Genomic DNA, 25,897 nt, shown 5'->3' with positions numbered 1-25,897 from the left:
TGCAGAAGGCAAAAGGTCATGACCCTTGCCAGTTGCCCAGCATCCAAATTGTTATCATGTGGCTATGGGGATGCTCCAATTGGTCATAAGCAGGGGTGAAATCCAGCTGGTTCTGACAGGTTCTGGAGAACTGGTAGCGGAAATTTTGAGCAGTTCGGAGAACCAGTAGTGGAAATTTTGAGTAGTTCAGAGAACCAGCAAATACCACCTCTGGCTGGCCCCAGAGTGGGGTGGGAATGGAAATTTTGCAATATCCTTCCCCTGGGAGTGGGGAGGGAATGGGGATTTTGCAGTATCCTTCCCCTGGAGTGAGGTGGGAATGGAGATTTTGCAGTATCCTTCCCCTGCCACGCCCATCAAGCCATGCCCACAGAACTGGTAGTAAAAAAAAATTGGATTTCACCACTGGTCATAAGTATCAAAAATGATTACAAATCACATTTTCAGTGCCACTGTAACCTCAAATGATCACTAAACAAATGGTTGTAAATTGAGGACTACCTGTAGTTCGAGGTGTGGAATCCTTGGTTCAGGTACAGGTGTATTTTTCTGCATAATCTGTGGCTGAAAATCTTCCTTTGCTTTATGGATTCCATTATAAAGGCAGTTGAATCATGCTATTTTGCTTCATATTATGAGATCCAAGGAACCTAAAAGCTCTTCATATACATGACATCTCTTTTCATTAAATAAGTCAGTTTCAGCCTCCTCTTTTGGGATCCTGTCTTGATACCACAAAGCAAATATAACTACATCCTTTGTGGCTGTTGTGAAAGGAGGAGAAAATAGGCAAAGCTTGATTGGGTGTAATTCATTTGCTAGTAATGGTCCTATTACAGTAATTACAATTTTGTCATTGTGGCTCTGCAGTGTTTAAAGAACCTGGCCTGTGGCTTAATTGCAGATTTATAGCAACCAATGCTTTGGGGAATACTGTTGTCTGTAATCATGTTTTGGCAGCTAACAGTTTAAAGAACAGAAGTTCCTTAGCAATTGTCGTGTATCTGAGAAGCATAACCACTGTCATTCGATCAGAATTTGAAGCAAAATAAGGATAAGCTCAATGTAACATAAATGTAGACATATAGCCTGGTGTGTTTTATAGTTTTTAGACTGCATAAACTCATGCAAGTTCTGTGGCATCTGACAAAGGAAAACAAAAACAGACAGACAGACAGACAGACAGACAAATAGACTGAAGCACTGTTAAGGTGCTTCATACATTAGACTGGGAAGATCTAGCATCAAGTATTCACTTGATTCCAGAGCCTCCTAAACCAAGTGACTATAAAAGTGGGTAAAGAATTTAATCTAGATTCAGATATAAAATATAATTAAAGAACCCCATCATAGCTATACTAATTAACAACTTTATTGGAACAATTAAACCACTGCATATCTACCATGTACTTAACAATAACTGTTTTCTCTGAGTCGCCTGCCACAGGGGGAAAGTCAGCATTGGAACAGAATCTAAAAAATTGTTGCTTTTTAAGTGTTATTACATATCACTCCGATGAGTAGGTTACAGTTCTGTTTCTTTGTCATCCTTCCCTGACAAGCCTTGAACTTAGAGGAAGGCCAGATGCTAGCAGTAGAGAGCATACAAAAAGCTATCAGAGCATGTTAAGAATTCCCCAGTGTGTAGGGAAAACAATGGCACTTCATTTCCTTCCCAGACATCCATTTATTAGTTCCGTGTTCCGTGTTGTTGCTGGACCATATACTGTCATTTCAGATAATTGATAAAGAATCAAAACTTAGTATGTTCCTTCCTGTATTTTTGAAGGAACAAGCAGTGGTGAAATCCAAATTTTTTTTACTAATGGTTCTGTGGGCGTGGCTTGGTGGGCATGGTGTGGCTTGGTGGGCGTGGCAGGGGAAGAATATACAAAATCCCCATTCCCTCCCCATTCCTGGGGGAAGGAATATTGCAAAATCTCCATTCCCAACCCACTCTGGGGCCAGACAGAGGTGGTATTTGCTGGTTTCTCTGAACTACTCAAAATTTCTGATGCCGGTTCTCCGAACTGCTCAAAATGTCCACTACCAGTTCTCCAGAACCTGTCAGAACCTGCTGGATTTCATCCCTGGGATCAAGGTTACATAACTTAATTAAAAGGGTTAATCTACCATTGGATAGATAACCTGTTTTGCCCCACACTCACAATATCGTTTGAAGCCCTTTAGTACACGTATGAGATGCTAATCTGAAAACATCCAGAAACAGGAGGCATTGTTGGACCGTTGGCAACTAAACTCTTGCTGTTTTGTAGTTTGTCGGGAAGATTCTCATCAGTCAATCGTCTCCTGTGCTGCCACGCTGCTTACTCCTGTTGAATCAGCTGAAAACAAGAAAAAGGAATTTCCCCAAATGCCTGAAGTGACTAAACAGTGAGTGAACAATATAACTTCCTAATTTTAATAGAACTCAGCCAATATGAATTAGCTTCTGTATGTCTTTCATTTTTGATATGCTATACAATACGTTTCTGATAAAAGTTTCAATTCTCTTTTCCACTTAAGGGATGTTTCCAAAAAGGGTTTCAAAAAATATCTATCTAATCACTGGAGTAAATTGTTCTTGGTAAATGTTGATCTGAATCTAAAATATTGTTGATTGATGAGTGATGGGAAGGTTAAATGGGGTTTTGCATTTGTAGGATTTCCACAGTAATAATGGAATGAATAGATTAAAATACACAGTATACAGTAAAATATACAGTGTATACAGTAAATTGTTTAATAGTATTTTGGTTTTCACATTTACACAAGAACACTGAAGTTGTTTAGGTCTAATTTGGTAGAAGTAGGCCGTTTTTGTGGCATTTTGTCATAACAGAACTGTGGCTTGTGATTTTATTGTTAGATTTCCCCATTAACTTCATTTGTTGGAAGAGTGTTACAAAGCACTCAAACTGCAATCATGTAATTGCGGGGATGCTGGAAAGTCATAAATTTAAGGACAAGTTATAAAATTATTTTTGTTTGCTGATAATCTTGAGAATAGAATAGAATACAGGTAGTTCAAAGTTCAACTGTGGAGTTCTTGGTGTGCTCCAAACTTCTTTCAAACTCACAACACACTAATGACGTTACCTAGTTGGGTAATGAAATGTCTGTAATCAAAGAATTAAGTTCAGAGAGCACCAAAGACTCCATAATTTTCTTTTGAAGTTACTTTATGACTCAGCTTAACTTGTCTTTTGCAACGGAAGATATATGTCAATAATTTATGTCAGTGGATTGTTTAATGAAAAAAAGTTAATTGTAGATGACTAAGTACTAAGTAGATTAAATATATCTTCTTCCCAGGATTTTTCTTCTTAACTTTCTGTTACTTTTTCCTCATAAAGATGTTATACTATTGCTCATTTCACTTTCACGGCTCAGTACCATCCTTTTTGAGATGAGATATCATAATGCAATGGTCTAGAACAGGGGTCAGCAATCCGTGGCTCTGGAGCCGCATGTGGCTCTTTCATCCCTCTGCTGCGGCTCCTTGTTGCTGGTCGGCTCCACAATTGATAGGGCTTTCGATTAGGACAAGTAGAGGAAAAAGGATGCTGCGCTAGGAGGAGACTCTATGGTGTGGGAACCAACTTTCGGTCAGCAGACGAAAAAGGACGCTGCGTTAGGAGGAGACTATGAGGTGGGAACTAGACTTCCAGTCAGCTCCAGAATTGAATGCGGGCTTCTGGTTAGGACCTTTGTGGCTCTTTGGGTGTTTAAGGTTGCCGACCCCTGGTCTAGAATACAGGTAGTCCTCAACTTACAGCAGTTCATTTAGTGACCATTCAAAGTTACAAAGGCACTGAAAAAAGCGACTTACGACCGTTTTTCACATGACCATTGCAGCATCCCCATGGCCGCATGTTCAAAATTCAGATGCGTGACAGCTGACCCATATTTATGACAGTTGCAGTGTCCTGGGGTCATGCGATCACCTTTTGTAACCTTTTGACGAGCAAAGTTAATGGGGAAGTCGGATTCACTTAACAACCATATTATTAACAATTGAAGTGATTTACTTTATGACTGTGACAAGGAAGGTCGTAAAATGGGGCAAAGCTCACTTAACAAATGTCTCAGCAACAGATGTTTTGGGCTCAATGTGATTGTAAATTGAGGACTACCTATTGGCGATCATGTTGGCAATCCTATTTTTGTCAGCAACCGCATGAAAAAGTGCTACTGAGTTTTGTCCAAACCAGTCCTTTAGGTTTTGAAGCCAAAATGTTCTTCTTCTGCCTGGACCTCATTTGCCTTCAATCTTTCCCTGGAGGATTAAGTAAAGGATACCATATTTTTCTGGGTGTCGCATCACATGTCCAAAATATTCTAACTTTCGCTTTTTCATGGCTTTGATGATTTCCCTTTGCTTTCCCAGGTGGCTTATCACCTCCTCATTTGTGATTTTGTTATCTGTTACCTATTCATCTACTAAGGTACAATTCCTGTCTTGCAGATTTCCAAAAATACTTGTGTACACAGAATTCATCTCCTTCATTATCGAATGTTAATCTAACAATGAACTCAGTGCTCTAATATGGAAATACTGTTTTCTGATTTGCTATAGCTACATGGAATTATATTCATACTTATATGTAGAAAAAAAATGATTTCTTTGGGGTCCTCTCACTTCAATAGGGCCACAATATTTGGGCTGCTGGGTTGTTCCGCATAACCACTGTTGAAGTGGTGAATATACATATACATACATACATACATACATACATACATACATACATACATATATATGTAGGTCTTTGGTTATTCAGGTCTTCTCCCACGTAAAATTGAAGGTTTCTTGGCGACGTTTCGACGAAGTCTCATTCGTCATCTTCAGGCTGGTGTTCTCGGCTTCGTGCTTCCAGGAGCACCTGGAAGCACGAAGCCGAGAACACCAGCCTGAAGATGACGAATGAGACTTCGTCGAAACGTCGCCAAGAAACCTTCAATTTTACGTGGGAGAAGACCCGAATAACCAAAGACCTACATACAAACACCCGCGAAAACCTGAGAAAACATATATATATATATATATATATATATATATATATATATATGTATGTATGTATGTATGTATGTATGTATGTATGTATACACACACACACACATACATACACACTTTATTAAACTTTTATTACATTAAAAACATAAAAAAATATTTCATTCAACAACAGCTAATTGTGATGTTTTTCTTGTGACAATAATTTGTGCATTATTTACAAAAATTAAATTGTGTGTATTTACATTCTTATTTTATCTATTACTTGTACTTAATAACTATCTATCTTAAATCTATCTCTGTTCCATCCAGTTACTGTATACCACTGTTCCCACACATTGTAAAATATCAATGTCTCTTTATCTTTTAAACTCAGCGTTAATTTGTCCATTTCTGCGCAATTCATGACCTTTTGTATGATCAGTTTCTCTGCGGGTGTACATGGTTGTTTCCAACATTGAGCATAGGCAATCCTGGCAGTGGTTAATATGTGTAGTATTAGATATTTTGTGCCCTTCGTATATATATATATATATCATATTTTTTTTGAAGATCCCCAATAGGAAGAGTTCCGGTTCTAAGTCTAATCGTTTGTTAGTAATTTCCTGTAGCCAATCTTTAATTTTTAGCCAATATTTTCGAGTCTCAGGACAGGACCATGAAGTGGTGAATATTTTAATGGGAAGAGTGTGAAAGAATATTATCACTGCTGAAGTCCCTAGTAGTTATTGGCTGTGAGAGATTCAGATCAATCACTGATCCTATCTATTCAGATCAGTAAAACAGCAGCTGAAGTCACAAGAACACCTGAAAAGGCAAGAAAGTTCACAGTTGTTTCCTCATAGTCATCAGTTACTACTACAGCCTTTTAGAAAGCAAAGCCACAAAGGTAGACCTTGCCTTATGGTGTAATTGAACCTGAAATTATGGCTGCAAGTCATTGCAGTTCTAAACTGAGGCACTCATGTGACTGGAAGTAATTTTACGATGTTTTTCAACATGGTCATTAAATGAAGCATTCATTTGAATGGGTGTTTTTGCTAAAAACTGGCAAGAAAATGCCAGAAACTGGCAAAAATCATTGTGAATGGTGGCCAGGTGACTCCAGAATGCCGCTGACCCACCTGACATGCAGTTATGTGACCATGGGGTGATGCTGGTGTGACCATTTGTGATGCTTGGCTTTATGGGCCATTCTATGGCCGTTGTAACTCCGAACAGTCATAAAATCAACATTAAATGAAAACTATCTGTAGCCATATGATATTCTAAACAGTATAACTATAAGTGAAAGGCTGTATGATTGGATTGGATTGGATTGGATTGGATTGGATTGGATTGGATTGGACTGGATCAGAGATGTCAAACTGGTGGCCCGCGGGCCGGGTGTGCCGGCTACGCCCACCCCAGCTCCGCGAATAGGAAAAATGTCGTGAAACGTCACATGACGGCAACGTGACACCACGAGTTTGACACCCATGGATTAGATTGATGCAATGTACTACTCTGGGTAACTGATAACAGGAATAGGTGCAATTAAAGGGAAATGTTATATATATCACAGACATTATTTGGATTAGTTATTAAGCTTTCTGAAATTTCCTGAAATTCAAGGCCTTAGAGCTTAATCAGTTGATTTTGATATTGATAAGAAGTTGAATTGGTCACAAGTACAAATCTTGGCTTAAAATCTATACCAACCTATCATATGTAAGCAGAGATGGAAAACTGTGTCTCTTCAAATGTTGTTAACCTAGAGTTTCCATTGTCCTTCACCATTAGCCTTCATTGTTATAGAGGTTGAAGGTTCTAGTTTAATAATATTTAGAACCAATGTATTTTTCATAACTGGTGTTTATTTTTGATTTTGCCTCATTTTTGGTCTGTGATCTCGGATGATAATCTAGAGAGAGGCAAAGTTATCCATAGTGAAGCAAAACCTACAAAAATCAGACTTTAAATGGAAAAAAGTATGCTGTTAATGCAAAAAAGATTGTATTTCTTGTTTCCAACCACCTTTACTCCCTTCATACCATGTGATTGCCTAGGATATTTTAAAGAAATTTTGTAAGCAGGTTTAGAGGAAAATGAGATAAAAAACTAAGAAAGTAGAAATTTCCAGTACCTCAAGTCTTTATTACGTTTTTTGCACATAACTCTTCTTGCTATATGACTTTTGTTGGGAACCAATTTACTGTTTAGATTCACAGAAATAAAACATTTTTTAAAAACTGCACTGACGTTTGGGGGCATACATTCCAGGACACCTTGGTACTGCTAAGAAGTTGGTTCAGTGCTGAAAGGATGCAGATGCTAAACATGCAAGGATTCAGAAGCTAAAATTTTCATTTAAGTGTTAGGAGGGGCTAAATATATTATGTCAATTCTTGAGGAGGAAAAATAGAAGTTTGAGACATGATGATTTGGATTTTAGTTTGACAGAAAATATTTCTCACAGTTGACAAAAAAAAAAAAGTACTTTATATCTTGAGGGGGAAAAAGGATATTTCTAAGTGTAAGTTGGACCAAAAGAAAGGCTGAACGCCAAAGAATTGAGGCCTTTGAATTATGGTGCTGGAGAAGACTCCTGTGAGTCCCTTGGACTGCAAGGTGAACAAACAAGTCAGTCCTAGAGGAGATCAATCCTGACTGCTGTTTAGAAGGCCAGATCCTGAAGATGAAACTGAAATACTTTGGCCATTTAATGAGAAGGAAGGACTCACTGGAGAAGAGCCTAATGCTGGGAATGATTGAGGGCAAAAGAAGAAGGGGTCGACAGAGAACGATGTGGCTAGATGGTGTCACTGAAGCAGTCGGCGTGAGCTTAAATGGACTCCAGAGGATGATAGAGGACAGGAAGGCCTGGAGGAACGTTGTCCATGGGGACACGATGGGTCAGACATGACTTCGCAACTAACAACAACGAAGTGTAGGTCATCATAGATTGTCATATGAATATTTAAACTATCCTGGAGAGAGAATTCTATAGGATCCGGAGAAAGATAGGTGAGAAAAATATTTTAGCTGCTAAATATCCTGATTATTTAATGTTCATTGTGAAATAGCATTTTAAAAAATGGCATGTAGCATAAAAATTTAAAACCACCCTCATTCACGACAGATGATTCATCAATATATTTTCGCCTGATTCCCTTACTTTCTTACTTTCAATAAGTTGTTTCCAGTATATTTCCAGCTCTCATTCACTGACCAATTGTGGGCTTGTGGAAGTTACCATTCTTCAGTTTTCAACAGATAAAGGAGAAGAGCCAGTTTGGTGCAGTGATTAAGGTGGTGGCCTAAAAACCAAGAAAATATGAGCAGCTAGCTGGGTGACTTTGAGCCATGGGTTCTTTATTAGTCCAACTCAGTCACAGGATCGTTGCTATGGGGAAAATAGAAGGCAACTGTATGGGGTATGTTCACCACAGATAGATAGATGTTGTTGTTGTTAGTTGCGAAGTCATGTCTGACCTGTTGCGATCCCATGAACAACGTTCCTCCAGGCCTTCCTTTCCTCTATCATCCTCTGGAGTCCATTTAAGCTCATCCCTACTGCTTCAGTGACACCATCCAGCCACCTCATTCTCTGTTGTCTGGCCTTCTGAAGAGAAGTCGGGGTTGATCTCCTCTAGAACTGACCTGTTTGATCGCCTTGCAGTCCAAGGGACTTGCAGGAGTCTTCTCCAGCACCATAGTTCAAAGGCCTCAATTCTTTGGGGCTCAGTCTTTCTTATGGTCCAACTTTCGATAGATAGATAGATAGATAGATAGATAGATAGATAGATAGATAGATAGATAGATAATAGACAAATACACCATCTACTTCTTAAATGGCCTCTGAAAAAATCATATTCTTGGCTAAGAATTTTAGTGATTTCCAGGAGGACTTCGTTGAATTCAAAATGAGATTTGATATTTTTATGTTTGTGATTCCAAGAATTTCATTTTTCTTCATTTTGGAGAACTCAGAGATTGCTCACTTGATGTTACATTGCTGATCCCTGCTTTAAAGGCTTTTATTCCACAACAAGTTAGGCTAATCTTTTTCCAGATTTGGGACAGGGGGCTAAAATGTAAATATGGGGTGGGGGTGGGAGGGTGGGGAAAGGAATTTAAGCCTTTGCTAAGATTACTGCAGCCCAGCACACTCCTTTTTGTCCCTGAAAGCACCTCAAAAACACATCCTAATTTGAGCTCATCCAAATCACTTTCCATTCTGTAGCCTTTGGAAACTGTACACATTCATGTGCGTACACACACACACACACACACACACACACACACACACACACACACACAGAACTTTGAAGATTGTTCATCCCAATATTGTATCACATTTATATAGAAGCATGTAGCAAATGAAATATGAATATTATTACCGGAATGCAATTTTCACTCTCAAATACTGTGGTGCAATTAATTTTCTTTATAGAGAAGATCAGGTTTTGTTTGCGTGCCATGGAGCTTTAAAAATAAGGAAATAGTTATAAATAAAAAGTTGCTAAACTATGTAACATCATCAGAATTGTTAGATGCAAAGTACTTAAAGCTCACTGTTTGGATGAATGAATCTGTTAGTTTGTTTTTGTTTTTTGTTTTTTCTCTCTCTTGCACATTTAAATCTCTCTCTTCTTCCTGGATCATGAAGAAATTTAAAAATGTGAATTAAAAAACAAAACAAAAACCCTTAACAGGTCTGAATAATTTTGTTGCTTAATCTTGTTGCCAGCTCAGCCTTTAGACCCTACTGAAGAGATGAGTCAATCAATTCCATGAGCTTTGTGCTACAACAGCTAGTGAATTTGAGCCTTTATCTGTCTACTCACCACTGCTGGAGGCCTCTGCAAGATAAAACATTCTAAAGTTTTCAAGGTGTTGGGGAATAGAATTTGATTCCTGCAGAATCGCAATAGCAATAGCACTTAGTACAATAGCAATAGCACTGTACTAAGCAGTATAGTAAGGGATGCGGTGGCGTGAGCTCCCGTTACTTGTCCCAGCTTCTGCCAATCTAGCAGTTTGAAAGCACGTAAAAAATGCAAGTAGAAAAATAGGGACCACCTTTGGTGGGAAGGTAACAGCGTTCTATGCGCCTTTGGCGTTTAGTCATGCCGGCCACATGACCACGGAGATGTCTTCGGACAGCACTGGCTCTTCAGCTTTGAAACAGAGATGAGCACTCCACCCTAGAGTTGGGAACGACTAGCACATATGTGCGAGGGGAACCTTTACCTTTTTAAGCAGTATAGTACTGCTTCATAGTACTTTATAGACCTTTCTAAGCAGATTACAGAGCCAGCATATTTTCCCCAACAATCCAGGTATCTGGGTCCTCATTTTATCATTGTTGGAAGAATGGGAGGCTGAGTCAACCTTGAGCCGGTCAAGATTGAACCCCTGATTATTGGCAGAGTCAGCCTAAAGTACTGCATTCTAACTCCTGCACCATCTTGGAATTAAATTCTGAATGGTGGACTCCTGTGCTGGCATCCTAACTCACTTATGTTAACTATTTCTTACAGAGGTCCAAAGAGTTTGGGCTGATTTACAACAATTCAAATCTTTCAAAAGGCTTCCAAGTCCTAACAGATTAATTTCCAGCCAGTTTGCTTATTAAATATTATAAGTAAACTATATGCCAGACACATTTATGATTAATTTGTCAGCTGAAGGAAAAGTGCTAGCTGGCAACTTTTGACGAAAGTATCTACTTAAATCATCTGAAAGCAAAATACTCCTGTTGCCTTCAATGAATTCCATGCTGCTTTGCATGAACTAAGGATGGCTTTTGATAATAGTCAATGAAGAAATTATGAATGAAGTTGGCAGCGTCTTCTGAAGACTCCATCTACTCTAGTTGATTATGGGATCATTTAAATGAAGGTAAAATATATTGTTGTCAGAGTTCCCACTCTGAAGGCACAGATGACCTGGCTCAAATTATCCTACTTGGACACGTTGTGTGGAGATCTAGCTTTTTGGAGGAGGCTCGGATGCTGAGAAAGGTAGAAGGAACAAGAAGAGGATGAGCAGCAGTAAATAGATGGATTCAGTTATCGTGCCAATAAGTGCACCATTGGAAGACCTGAAAGACAAATTAGAGACAGATTGTCATGGGAAAAGTCTATGTGGATGCTAAGAGTTGATCCTGACTTAATAGCACAACAATCAGTTATAATCTGAGATCTTTTTGTATCTCCCATACTCATAGGAGTTAACAAAGTGCATCCATGTTCCCATTTTATTTATATTTTATATTAATCCAATAGTGCAATATAGACAATTTCAAATACTCTTTCCTCTGGTTGGATCAGGGATGAGCTTCAAAAATTTTAGCAAGGGGTTCTCTGCCCGGTTGCTGGGTGGGTGTGGCCATGGTGGGCTTGGCCTAGTTGGCCTCCTGCACCACGGTGGGGGAGAGACATTTTTGCCCACCCCGGGCTCCAGAGGCTTTCCTCAAGCCTTTGGGAGGGCAAAAACGGCCTCCCCAGGCTCCAGAGGCCCTCTGGAGGCCAGAAATGGGCCTGTTTCCTGCCTTCCCGAACTTCTGGTAGGTCCCATTTTCACCCTCCCCGAGCTTCCGCGTGCACCCTGCACTTAGCTGCATCCAAAACGGACTGCATGGGGACTCCTGGGAGGAGTGGGGCGGGGTGGTTGGGGCCAGCGAGGAGTGGGATTTGGGGGTTCTCCGAATGGCACAGAATCTTAGCTAGAGGTTCTCCTGAACCCCTGTGAACCCCCAGCAGCCCATCCCTGGGTTAGATCATAACCTTCTTTCTATCCTTCTGTATGCTGACAATGTCATTATTCCTTCCATGAATGAATTTGCCCTCTCTTCAGGCTTTAACAACATTGTGTGCTATGATAAAAAAGTAGAAATGAATTACTCTTAAAAAAGTGATCTTATTGACCAAGAAATGTATCAATAGCCCCATAATTGGAAAATCAATTGTGTCCTGATTGAGCAGATTTAGTTTTTCAGCTATTTACGAATCTATTTTTCAGTGGTTGGAAATAGGAAATGTTACATCTATGGACATATAAGAGCCTAGAACAGGGGTCTCCAACCTTGGCAACTTTAAGATTTGTGGACTTCAACTCCCAGAGTTCCTCATCCAGCAAAGAATTCTGGGAGTTGAAGTCCACAAGTCTTAAAGCTGCCAAGGTTGGAGACCCCTGGCCTAGAAAGAGTCCATTCAAAATTTACGAGAATCATGCTTTACTTTCTGTGATTTGTACCGAACACCCTTCTTTAGCTGGAAATGGATAGGGTTTATTTGGAACCTGACATGTAAATTTGTCATTTAAAATGCAGGCCAAAGCAAAAGTTTTCGGGTGAGTCTTATCTTTGTACTGTCATCTGTATACATATGCGTTAACTTCTGCTGTAACAAAACCATCCATCTGATAAGTATGGAGAGAAAGTATAAAGTATGGAGAGAAAAAAAAGGAACTTGGAGCCCGAAAGCCATGGTTTATTAGTCTTAGCTGCTTAATCTAAATTCTTTTATTTATTCATTTTTTTATTTATTTAAAAAAAAAACTTTTATGGTCAACCTCTGTTGCTCGCAGCAAAAACAATAAAACATAAAGACAAAGCAGTAATATGCTAGCTTTGATAAACTGGTCGCATTAGGTCTTAAAAATGGAATAAAGAAATAAACGAAGGAGGCAAAACTACGAAAGCAAGTAACGAGTCAGATGGGGAGACCCCCCAAGGTATAAGGTGAAATTAGAAATAGATAATAAAACTTTCTGTGTGCATTAGCTGTGCAGATACTCAGAAAGAGCTATTTTGCTGAACGAGAAAGTGTCTGATCAGATTTGTTATTGTAATGAACTGGTGAGGCTTTTTATTAGCCTGTCTGGCAGCTGTTAACATCCTCGTAAAACATATTGCCAACCAGAATAATGTTAAATTGCTGTTCAAACACAACTGCTGCATAGAGCCAAGGTTGCTTTGATGGCACAACAGAAATAGATTATAATGATTTACAGAGGATGCCTATTTTCCTCCATGGGTGTGCTTACTTTTTCTATATCAAATCTAATTCTGTATCAAGAAAATTAAAATCATTTTTTAAGAACTTGTGATTGCGTGGCTGTATTGTTTTATCCACTGCCAGATACATGACTGCCTGTAAATTTATTACATCTTGGAAGTCCGTTATTCAGTATACTTGGCATGGCTTCCAACCAATCAAGAGAATGCTAAGGCAATTTTATACCTGCTTTTTAAATGCTGGGAATGATAATGTGCAGCAGACAAGCATAAAGAAATAACATTGGAAATATCAGTTTGCAAATTTTTGTGCACAAAATCAAGTTTCCTTTTCCCATGGTATGGTTAAAAACTGTGTACAACCACAGGTGTTAGAAGTAATGCAATATATGGAGAAGATTTTTTTTATCCATTCAATGACTAATATTTAATACAAGACAAGACAACCCAGTAGTGAAATCCAAATTTTTTTACTACCAGTTCTGTGGGCGTGGCTTGGTGGGCGTGGTGTGGCTTGGTGGGTGTGGCAGGATGTGTGCAAAATCTCCATTCCCTCCCCACTCCTGGGGGAAGGATATTGAAAAATCTCCATTCCCACCGTACTCTGGGGCCAGCCAGAGGTGGTATTTGCCAGTTTTCCGAACTACTCAAAATTTCCACTACTGGTTCTATGAACTGCTCAAAAGTTCTGCTACTCGTTCTCCAGAACCTGTCAGAACCTGCTGGATTTCACCCCTGGTTGAAACCAATTCAGTGGGAACCCATGGGGAAGTAACCTATTTCAGTTTTTCATAATTTTCCCACAGCTATCTTATTTTAAGAAGCAGAGATTCATGTTCCATTACAGTACTTTTAAGAAGTGAATAATTGCCACACACGAAACCTTATTACAATACGAGAATTATTTGCACTGTAACAAATAATGTATATTATTGTAATCAAATATGAAGTGTATCAATTCCAATAATTAATGAAATAAGGCATGAAAGCCATATTGGTTGGGCAGCCATTCTCAGCCCAACACATCTCATACAGTTATTATTGTGAAGAAAATAGGAGGACGAAGGAATAGTAGGTATGTTGTCTGCCTTGAGTTGCCACATAAAAATAATAAAATCAGGATTTAAAAAATCAACAGTGTTAAAAAAGAGGAATCAATTGCTGAACTCCCTGCCATGATTGTTTCAGATTAATCATATTTCAAGTGTTCTTTATCATTGTCCAAATTCATATTTTCATAATTAGTTGTATTTTCTTCTCCAAAAATTAAAAAAAAAAAAGATGCTTAGAAGAATTCCAACACAGAAGCTTATGAGCTTCCTATGAAACATCAATTCCTATGATATAAATAAATAAAAAATACTACAGAATCTGGTATAAATTATAAGCCTGCATTATATAAATCATGTGGGAATATCTAGATAAATTTTCCAAATGACTTCTTATGAAAGAAATAGAAAAAAAATAATTTAAGTTATAATCTTACATCTGAAAGTAATGTTCCAGTGATTTATTTGCAAATATATTTCCCTTCCTTCTGAGTAGACTTACAGTATATGATTATCTTGTCACTATTGAACAGTACAGCCTTTGAAAATACTCTGTTTCAAAAGTTACACATTACATTTCAAAAACAGACTTGTACAAGATCCGAGTACAATCCTGAAAAGCAAAGATTCCTCTTCTCCAGCCTTAATCTATAAACTGTAGTTATTTCTAAACCTTCATTCCATATTTTTTTTTCTATAAAGGCCAAAGACAGGACCGTTCTATGGTCTTTGAATCAGGGGTGGGGGTGCTGGGGGTTTGCAGGGGTTCGAGAGAACCTCTAGCTAAGATTCTGTGCAGTTTGGAGAACCCCCAAATCCCACTCCTGGCTGGCCCCGCCCACCCTGCCTCTCCCAGGAGTCCCCATGTGGCCCCTTTTGGATGCAGGTAAGTGCAGGGTGTGTGTGGAGGCTTGGGGAGGGCGAAAAATGGGCCTACTGGAAGTTCCGGAAGTTTCCAGCCTCCAGAGGGCCTCCAGAGCCTGGGAGGCCATTTTTGCCCTTCCAGAGGCTCAAGGAAAGCCTCTGGAGCCCAGGTAGGGCAAAAACGCCCCCCCCCCCCCCGTGCTGGAGGCCAACTAGCCAAGCCCAACATGGCCATTGGGCAGAGAACCCCTTGCTAAAATTTTTGAAGCCCACCCCTGCTTTGAATCATGAGTATGTGACATCATTAAATACTTGGGTTTGATTCCTTTGTTAGCTTGATCCATCATGTGCCTTTTTGGAGTGAAAGAATGGCAATTTTTAAGCATCTCTTGAATACTATCTTGCAAGACGTAATTATTCAGAAGCATCACAGAAGCACCACAGTACATTGAAACATAGAAATGCATATGGCTGGGCTTGGTCAGATCCATAGGCAGAGTTGTAACACTAGTTAAGTGTGTTGGATTAATAGCTTTCTACTTAGGAATTTCTTTGGGACCTAGAGTTTCCCCAATGTCAACAATCAAATGCTATCTAGCCTCAGGCCTGAGAAGTGCAAGCCAAGATGTCATTAAGTTGTGGTGAAAAAAGTGCCATATTTTACTGCAATGGGTAGGAGTAGATTGTGCTTTCATATTAATGGAGACCAATTGATGCACAAAGTAGCTTCTCAATAATATGTGATATAATATGTAAGCTGAGTAAAGATTCTTTCCTACCATGATGAGCTGTGTGTCTGTATAACATCTGCTGATCTCAAGCTGGAGAGCCTGGGAGCCCCTTAGGTAGGCATAGCAATGTGGCACTTTATCCAGGTTGAAATGAAATCAATTTCTAATTGATTATTCATTTTTACTAGGCTTTTCTGATTTTCCTAGCTGGGTTGATTATCAAAGTATTTTAGCCATTTTATTCTTTTTTTATTATTATTATTAATTTTATTAAAGATAAACAAACAAAAACATACATACATACAATACACAACATAGACAAACTATACATTAAAATCAAGTCTTATAACTTGAGCCTAAAAGAAAGTTACTTTGGTATTTTATATTTCTATATATATCTATATATCTATCTACATCCTTCATTATATATATATATATATATATACACACACACACACACACACACACACACACACACACATCCTTCATTACATAACAATATTTTAAGATTATTTCTTAATTTTTGTTTCCTTGGTTGGTATTCCCTTCCTGTCCTTTTGATTTTTTCTTATTTCATTTTCCTTTTCTCTAGCCATTCGTACCATCGTTGCCAAACTAGATAGTACTCTGTGTCTTCCTTTTCCTGTATTTTTTTGGTAAGCCTGTCCATCTCCGCACAGCTGCAAGAATCATGTTCGCACAAATGTGGAAATCGGAAGATACGCCATTAGAGGATAAAATAATACAAAAAGTAATGGAATTAGCCATTTTATTCTATGTGACCCAAACTCTTAAAATTCATGTTTAAACTTGATAGCTTGCTGGTGTACGAACATAAGCAACAACTGTTTATTTTTCTACTGAATTTTAAAAGGCTAACTAATGCGAAGCTAGCTTTATCATTTCGAAAATCTTAGTTCCTTTTGCTTAAGTGTCCACTTTTTATAATGTACTTTATCGCTAGATGAGAGGGCAAGCAGAGGAGGTGTTCATTTTATTTTTTTCCCCATAAAAACAAGTATTAAATGGATAGTCTGTTATGGTGTGAATTTCTTAGTAAGATAGACAGGTGTGACATCAAAAAAGGATTTTACTTATATTTTTGACAACTGCTTTAAAAGTGAGACATGCCAAAGGTGCTACCAAAATCTGGATTGAGGCACTGAAAATAAATATATATATACAGCAATTGTAACTTTGTTGGTTTGAATCAGGAGTGAAATCCAGCAGGTTCTGATAGGTTCTGGAGAACTGGTAGCGGAAATTTTGAGTAGTTCGGAGAACCGGCAAATGCCACCTCTGGCTGGTCCCAGAGTGGGGTGTGAATGGAGATTTTGCAATATCTTTACCCCAGGAGTGGGGAGGGAATGGGGATTTTGCAGTATCCTTCCCCTGGAGTTGGGTGGGAATGGAGATTTTGCAGTATCCTTCCCCTGCCATGCCCACCAAGTCACACCCACAGAACTGGTAGTAAAAAAATTTGAATTTCGCCACTGGTTTGAATATGTAGCTGAATTAGCTAAATGGAGAGAAGAGGGAGAGGACAGGAAATACAGTACAGCTGTGATCATGGTATATACCGTAGACCAGGGGTGTCAAAATCATGTCGTCATGGTGCTGTCATGTGATGTATCAGGACTTTTTTCCCTTTTGCTAAAACGAGGTATGGGTGTGACCAGCGCATGATGCATCTGGCCTGCGGCCCAGGAATTTGACAGTCCTGCTGTAGACCTACCACACAGAATAAGCCCTGGACTTAAACTGGGCATTCTTGTGAAGAGCCTGTAGAACAGTGGACTAAAGTACTGTTATTAACATCTGCTGCTTGCAATTACTGCAAGTTCAATGTTGCAATATTTTCAGGATCAGACTCAATAATGATAATAAGAGTTAGAGGTTTAAATATATTTCTCTTTAATTATAACAGGCATTCTATATTCACTGAATATTCACAGATAGAAGCAAGCAAAATGGTGAAGGTGGCTCCTTATATATACAAGGGGTGGAGCCAAGAATGGGAGTGGTGAATTATGAATACATTAGGAACCAAAGAATAAGTTAACCCCCGATGTCCCATATATACATTATTTACACATTAGGGAATAAGGCATTTACATCTCACAAATCCCCCTCTAAATGCCGGTTCGCTATACAACACCAATTACATTCAGATTCAGGACAATATAAGACATATAATTTTGATGTTAAATATTTGTGCTGTTTAGAAGGTAAAGGCTTCGTCAATATGTCAGCTAATTGTTCAGAGGTATCACAATGCACTGCTTTGATAAATCCATCTTGAGACAATTGTCTCACATGCTTAAATTTTATATCTATATGCCTGGACCTTTGTCCAATGGCATCGGATCTGGATATTTCAATGGCTGCTTTATTATCTTCATGCATAACAAAAGGCAAAGCAGGTTTTTTCCAAACATCTGAAATCAAATCATTAAACCATACAAGGTTATTTGCAGCTTTGGACAAACAAACATATTCCGCTTCTGTGGTCGAAGTGGCTACCAGTTCTTGTTTACCAGTGTACCAGTAAACTGGACAGTCATTTAATAGAAAAATATAACCAGAAGTGCTCTTTCTGCATGATATATCTCCAGCCCAATCCGCATCTGCGTAACATGTAAGTTTTGGTTCTTTACCATTACTAGGTTCTAATACTAAGCAAAAGTCTAATGTACTTTTCAGATATCTTAGAATTCTTTTGACTGCTTCCCAATGATACATTGTTGGTTTGCTAACATATCTTGACAATAAGTTGAGTGGTAATGCAATATCTGGCCTGGTCCAATTAGATATATAAAGAAGTGAACCTATGACTGATCTATAAAATGTATTATCCTTGAATTCAGGGGAAGACTCATCAGTGTTTCTAAGGAAATCAGTTTGCATAGGAGTGTCACAGGGTTTGGCATTGTTTAAATTGCATTTGTTCAGAAGTTCAATGATTTTATCTTTCTGAGTAAGTTTGAATCCCCTTCTAGTTTTGTTAATTTGTACACCAAGGTATTTGTTTACTTTACCTAGAGATTTCAACGAGAAATGTTCGTTTAGCTTATTTACAAAGGTTTCTCTTCTCTCCTTGTGTTTTCCTATATATAAAATATCATCTACATAAATTAATACAAATTCAATATGATCATCACTCTTTTTTACAAAGAAACAGTTATCAGCAGTGGTAGCGTTGAAATCCATGGTCTTAAGTACTTTTACCAAGCAATCGTACCATCTTTTGCCAGATTGCTTTAATCCGTATAGACTCTTGTTCAGTAGCCAAATTTCATTCTTATTAGTGTATTGACTGTGTGGTGCTCTTACATATATTTCCTTATCTAGTTTTGCGTGTAAATACGCAGTCTGTATGTCATATTGAAATACATCAAGATTGAGTGCAGATGCCACTACTAGAGCTGTTTTAACACTCTCTGTTCTCACTGTGGGGGAGTATGTGTCAGTGTAGTCCTCCGGATATTTTTGTGCATAACCTTGTGCAACCAATCTAGCTTTGTATAGAGTATTGCCTCCTTCTAGATTCTTAATTTTATAAATCCACCTGGTACCTATAATCGTTTTATCTTTAGGTGCAATCGCAGGTGTAAACACATTTAATCCTTGCAAACTTTCCATCTCTTTTTTCATAGCTAGTTCCCATTTTTCCTTTTCTTCACGAGGGAGTTTTAATACTTCCTCATATGTATTAGGTGTCATTTGTTCACCATCCATATGCATTATGTAATCTCTGTATTTATTTGGTACTTGATTTCTATTGTTTCTAATAGCTCTTTCGGGTTTGCTATGGTTATCATGCAAATATCTTGCTTCCTTTTTTGTTAATGTGTCTGTCTTTATTTTGTGCTGACTATTTGTCCAAGTTTTGGTTTTGTTTTTATTTTTGTTGATATTTTGATTTTCTATTGTCCCTTCCTCACAAGATTTTGTATCTTTGCATTTATTTGGAAATATTTCATTAAGATGTAATTTAGACCAATTGGCCTGTTCATGGAACACAGCTGTTCTGGAGACTATAAATTTGTTATTATTATCAATGAATCTGTACCCTTTGGTGCCAGTTTCATATCCCATAAATCTTAATCTTCTGGATACGTTTTCTCCCTTTCTTCTCAACTGCTTAGGTATGTGTACGTCTGCAGTGACTCCAAATATGTGCATGTGTGCTAATTTGGGTTTCCTATTATACATCACCTCATATGGTGTTTTATTCACAATACTGGACCAGGTTCTATTTTGAGTGTAATTTGAATAATGTAAGGCCTCTGACCAAAATTGTTTGCCTAAACCAGCATCCTCTAATGTGCACCTAATCATGGTTTGTAGTGTGGAATTCTTTCTCTCTGCAATCCCGTTTTGGAACGCAGAAAATGGACTAGACGTGAAATGTAGCATTCCTCTATCCTTTAACCATTGGGAGAATTCTTTAGACATGAATTCACATCCCCTATCTGTCATAATTTGTTTTATTCTGATATTATGTTGTGTTTCTATGCGTTTGTAGAATTCCTTAAATTTCTGAAAGGTTTCATCCTTGTGTTTTAATGTGTAAACAAAACCATAGCGACTGTAATCGTCTACTATTGTTAGGAAGTAACGTTTTCTATAAGTGATTGATGGAGTTAATGGACCAACTAGGTCCATATGTACTAAGTCAAAAATTTTGTTAGTTGATCTGTTGGATTTTTTTGGTCTGGGACTAGTTTTTAGTTTAGTGGATTTACATACTGAGCATTCCAAATAATTTTCACAATTTTTTATTTTGACACCTTCTGCGTGTTCAGTCATTTTTTGTACTACAGGAAAACTTGCATGTCCTAACTTCCTATGCAAGATGTGAGCACACTCATCATGAATTGGTTTACCTATTCTTGGTTTCTTCTCATTGTGTGTATTTGCGTGATCATGAGATATTTTACATTCATCATTGTCACTGTTACTAACATTTTCATCATCTGCCTCAATACAATCTTCCATATTTGAATCAATGTTATGTAACCATCTTTCTTTTGTTATTAGATAGGGTAGGCCTCCTTTAATCATCACAGTGCCTACATTTGTTTTGTCCTTCTCTAAAGTTGCTTTCCCCTTTGAGAAAACTATATTGATGTCAGAATCTCTGCTTAGTTTTATGGCACTTAGTATGTTATGAGGTATTTCTGGAATTAACAATACCCCCTCTATTTTTCCTAGGCCAGGCAAGGTCACATTTCCTCTGCCTAATACTTGAACCTTTTCTTGATTAGCTACCTTTATTACAAATTTATCTTCTGTAAATGAAGACAATATATTTTTGTTATTAGTGGTGTGGTTGGTTGCCCCAGAATCAATAAGCCAATTATTGTTCTCATTTTGTTGTGTTTTAGTGCTGTCTTGTTTATTTAGTCCATTCAGTGAACCAGATTTTCTCTCTTTTGAATTTTCTCTACCCCCTCTACTATCTCTGTAATTTGGTGGGCTTCTATATTTATGTCTATCTGTGGAAGACTGTCTATAATTGTATTTGCTCCTATACTCTGACCTATGTCTCTCCTTTGAGATTTTGGGACAGTCTCTTCTATTGTGTTCCCTGGACCCACAATTATGGCATTTAAAAGCTTCATTGTATTTTTCCTGGAAAGCTACCTTCCTAAAAGATTTGTGTTCTGTGTGATTGCTGGAACGATTTTTTCTTGAATTGTCTTCTGCTATCAATTTGTTAGATAGACTTTCTATGGATAAATATCCTAGATTGATGGTGTCTAAGTGTGACATAAAACTATCCCATGATGAATCAAGTGAATTGATAATAACACTTTTCATTGTTTGATCTGAAATCACTTCCCCCCTCAAATGCAGCTCAGCTCTTATTTTGTTTAGAGATATCAAATGCTCACTTATGGAAACCCCTGGTTTTACTCTGGAAGAAAAGAAATCCTTAGACATTCTTGTAGTGGTAGCTACACTATCGCTGTGAAACAGATTAAACATGCATTGAATTATTTCTGAAACAGTTAGGTTTGGTTTGATGCTATGATACATTGCAGGAGACACGCTAGATATTATTAAGAAAAATGCTCTATGATGTAAACAATCTATTTTTAAAGTCCAAGGTCTTCTTGGAGGACTAGTGATAAAGAATAGTAAATTTTCTTTCATAAAGACAACCTGGAGCTGTTGATACCATTCTTGCAAATTAATGCCATCAACTCTAAGTTTTGGGAAGTCACTGGGTAAGTTTCCCACATTATTTTGTCCATTACTTACAACCTGAGGTAGTCCGTGGTCTCGCAAGTGCAGGAAATTGCAAAACGGCATGGGGATGCTCGCAACGAGTCTGCGCGGTTCTTTGGCCAGTTCAAGTCTTTCCGGACCGTCTACGTAGTTTCGCACATGCGCGTTGCTCATTTCTTCTTTGGCGTCGTCGTGGAAGGTTCTCTCCATTGCAGCTCGCTCGCTCCGCTCCTCTTCAGACGAGTCGGTTTCTGGCTCGGTTTTAGGAGTTTTGATGGCGGCGACTGCTCTTTTCTTTCTTTTGTGTGCGTTGGTACTTGATCCGGTCTGCGGTGTAGGGCGGAATCGACATGGCTCTCTGGGCTCGGGCGTCGTCGCTCTCGAAGTCAGGATGGGAGCGTGCAGGTCTTGAGGTATCGGCTTGTTCTCTAGCTTCTTTGTTGTCGCTTTGGAAATTTTTAATTTTGGCCCAAATGCAGCAAAAAGCGTCTTCATTGCTGACTTTACTTGGGATTTCGTTAAGTCGTCTTCGCTTTCTGATTCTGGTTCTTCTGAAGAGTTTGAATCTTCCTTTTCGCTTTCGTTGTCTGATAACGTTTTTCGCGCCAGAAATTTTGAACTGAGCATTTTGATTGGTTCTGCTTCGCTCACTTTGGAGGCTTGTTGGAACCAAGATGGCTGCTATTCAAAATTTCGCGCGGGATCACATCTTTTCTTTTTCATAACGACTTTCTCTGTAGTCATATCACTCACAGTTTTTTGGTCTTTGGGTTTCTCTTTAGCAATGTTTTTCTCTCTCGCTGCTCCGCTGTTTTTCAGCATTTCTTGGAGATTCGCGATGAGGCTTTCATCATTCTTCTGGCTTTTTAATAGTTTAAATATCTCTGACCTGAGTTCGTTATTTTCTATTTCGATTTCCTCCTGGTCATTATTTTCATTTATTAGTTCTTCTTCTTCAGTGGTGTATTCTTCGGATTCTCTCGAAATCGCGTTTGTGGATTCGTTGATTATTTCTTGTTCAGTTTCTATTTCTTTGCTGTAGGCCCTGGTGTTGGGCCTATCTTTCTTAGACATCTTTAAGTATTTATTGAGTCAATTAACCATCCTCTGCTACCAGCTTGTTGCAATATTTTCAGGATCAGACTCAATAATGATAATAAGAGTTAGAGGTTTAAATATATTTCTCTTTAATTATAACAGGCATTCTATATTCACTGAATATTCACAGATAGAAGCAAGCAAAATGGTGAAGGTGGCTCCTTATATATACAAGGGGTGGAGCCAAGAATGGGAGTGGTGAATTATGAATACATTAGGAACCAAAGAATAAGTTAACCCCCGATGTCCCATATATACATTATTTACACATTAGGGAATAAGGCATTTACATCTCACATTCAAATCTCACCAGGCTCAAGGTTGAGTCAGCTTTCCATCCTTTCAAAGGTAGGTGAAATGAGGACCCAGATTGTGGGGGCAATAAGATGACTTTGTATAAATATACAAAAATATGAAGGTTATTGCTTAAGCCGCCCTGAGTTTCCGGAGAAGGGCGGCATATAAATTAAAGCAAAAAAAAAAAAAAAGTCATTCGCCATGCACTGTCTGTTTACTTTCCTGTTTCAGAGATTTAAAAAGGTTCTTCATAGCATGTGTGTACTCACACTTAGGACTTACTGGTGTCCTCTTAAACCAAACTTCCCCTCCCGCAGGAGCTGTGTGATCTTAGGAAGAGATGAAGTTGCTTTAAGAAATTGGTAACAGATGCTACTTGAGCACAATTGCACCCTCTGAAACATTAAAGTACTGCACAGCCTTAATGAGTCCTTGTACTGTTTAGTTTAGTCAGGGGTGAAATGCTCCCAGATCAGACCAGATCAGTTGATCTGGTAGCGATCTTGGCCGGTGGTTCGGTGAACCGGTAGCGATGGTGGAGCAAAGCTCCGCCCACCTGTCCCATGTGTCATTACTTCCTGGTTTTAACCAGGAAGTAATGTGTAGGTATTGTGCATGCGCAGAAGGTCTGCGTGCGCATGTGACACTAACACAATGCATGCGCTTCCGAACTGGTAAGGAAGTTAAGTAGATTTCACCCCTGAGTTTAGTTCTAAAATCACTTCTGTGCTGTCCAAAATTCTGAAGTCCTGGCTAGTCATTTTCTCCAGCTTTCTAATTCATCTTGAAGGTGCTCGATTAGAGCATTTTAAAAATCATCTGCATTCAGAAATATTTGTTTTAAGGATGCGACTGGCTTCCCAGCTCCTCTTGGATTTAAAGCATCAAGAAAGTTGCTGAACACATTGTAAGCCGCCCTGAGTCTTCGGAGAAGGGCGGCATATAAATCAAATTTTTAAAAAAAAAAAAAAAGTAAAGGTTACAAAGCATTTTGTCCAAGCATCCATACCAGTGGTGGGTTGCCCCTGGTTCGCATAGGTTCTATAGAACTGGTAGTAAAACCGGCGGGAGGCTCCGCCCATCGATCCCGACGTCACCAAAATGCTTCTGCACATGCGCAGAAGAGTGCGTGGCCCCGCTGCGAACCAGTAGTAAAGGTAAGTAGAACCCATTCCTGATCCATACACAACTCCTTTAGGAGAAGCATTTACTCTTTCAAATCAGCTGATTATTATTTTTTAAAAAAACAAAAGACTAGATCAATACTTCTTGAATTCAACTGAGGTTGCTGAGGCACGTCTAAAGAAAGAATGCAATCTATCGATATTTAATTAAGTAATTTGGAAAGAAACCAAAGTAGATATAAACTAAGGGCTCCACTCTTCAGGTAACAGCAGGGATCGCTCCAAAGCGGCTTAGCCACAGCATTGTGAAAGAGTGAGAGAACGGAACTACTTAAATTCAAATTGAAAGGTAGTTTTTATAGAAAAAATGAATGGCACAAACACATAAGCTTTAATTCCAGTAAAAAAGGTCAGCAGGGCTAGTAAAGGCATTGACTTCAAAGAGATCATTTAATTTGTCTATTTTTATGAAGATAAAGATTTCATTATATTTTAAAGCAATCTGGCTCTCACTAAAGAAAAAGAGTTAATTTTTGATATTGAACTGCTTTTAGAAATATTGAACATCTCTCAAGATTGTGCTTTGGTGTTTTTTTTTTTTTCTTCAAAAAGTCCCTATCAACATAAAGCTGATAAATGGGTAAAGGCCTATTTTAACTGCAAATAAAGTTCTAGCAAATAACCTAATTCATGACAGCTCTAAGCTTTAGGCGTATATAATATCTGTGGAAGTCATTCAGGAATTTTTCTGACAAGCAAGACAAAAGGGTGTTTGCAGGACTGAGTACGGGGGTGGTTGATGAAGCTTTCTGCTCTTCTGCAATATGCTAAAGTAAGAACCTTTCATTATTGTTAGCAGGAAATGAAAATATGAACCCACTGTGAATAACATCCTTGTGCATTAGGCAGAAATATATTAGGCATATTTGTGGAAAGTAATTGTGGATGGATTAGGATTTTTTTTGTCTGCACAATTACTACGTTAGATAAATTTGAAAAAAAAAAAACATACCAAACCTTAACCTCATAACCGTCTTTTGCCACCAATAGCCTCCCACCGACCAGTTCGTTCTCACAGGGAGGGACTACTCAGGGTACCGTCGGTCAAATTATGCCGACTGGCGACTCCCAGGGGGAGGGCCTTCTCTGTGAGGGCTCTAACCCTTTGGAATGAACTGCTCCCTGAGATACGAAATATCCCTGATCTCCGTGCTTTCTGCCGTGCCCTCAAAACCCTGATGTTCCAACAAGCGGGGCTAAACATATGAACATGTGAATGTTTTTAAAATGTTATCTAATTTTAGGTTCTATTTAATTGGGCCAAACTATGTTATAATAATAATTTTAATTAGCAATTTTATGATGTTTGTGTATCTATATTTTTCTTGACTGTACACCGCCTTGAGTCCTACGGGAGAAAGGCGGTATAGAAATATAATAAATAAATAAATAAATAAATAAATAAATAAATAAATAAATAA

General features: G+C 38.4%; 1 protein-coding gene across 2 annotated transcripts in view; it reads left to right on the top strand.

Annotated features, from left to right (window-relative positions):
- The window catches only part of CCSER1 (coiled-coil serine rich protein 1), a 715,197-nt gene that overhangs the window by 94,962 nt on the left and 594,338 nt on the right, over positions 1-25,897 (top strand). For both annotated transcript variants that reach the window (XM_070948723.1, XM_070948724.1), the window contains exon 4: positions 2,277-2,394. In XM_070948723.1, the coding sequence (XP_070804824.1) occupies positions 2,277-2,394 (118 nt within the window). The remainder of the gene's footprint in view (positions 1-2,276; positions 2,395-25,897) is intronic.

The sequence above is a fragment of the Pituophis catenifer genome, unplaced genomic scaffold (genome assembly GCF_029215685.1).
Source record: "Pituophis catenifer annectens isolate HBS135680 unplaced genomic scaffold, rPitCat1.0.hap2 SCAF_8, whole genome shotgun sequence".
NCBI classification, from domain to species: domain Eukaryota; kingdom Metazoa; phylum Chordata; class Lepidosauria; order Squamata; family Colubridae; genus Pituophis; species Pituophis catenifer.
Note: the sequence above shows the minus strand (reverse complement) of the source record. Positions and strands in the feature narration are given on the sequence as shown.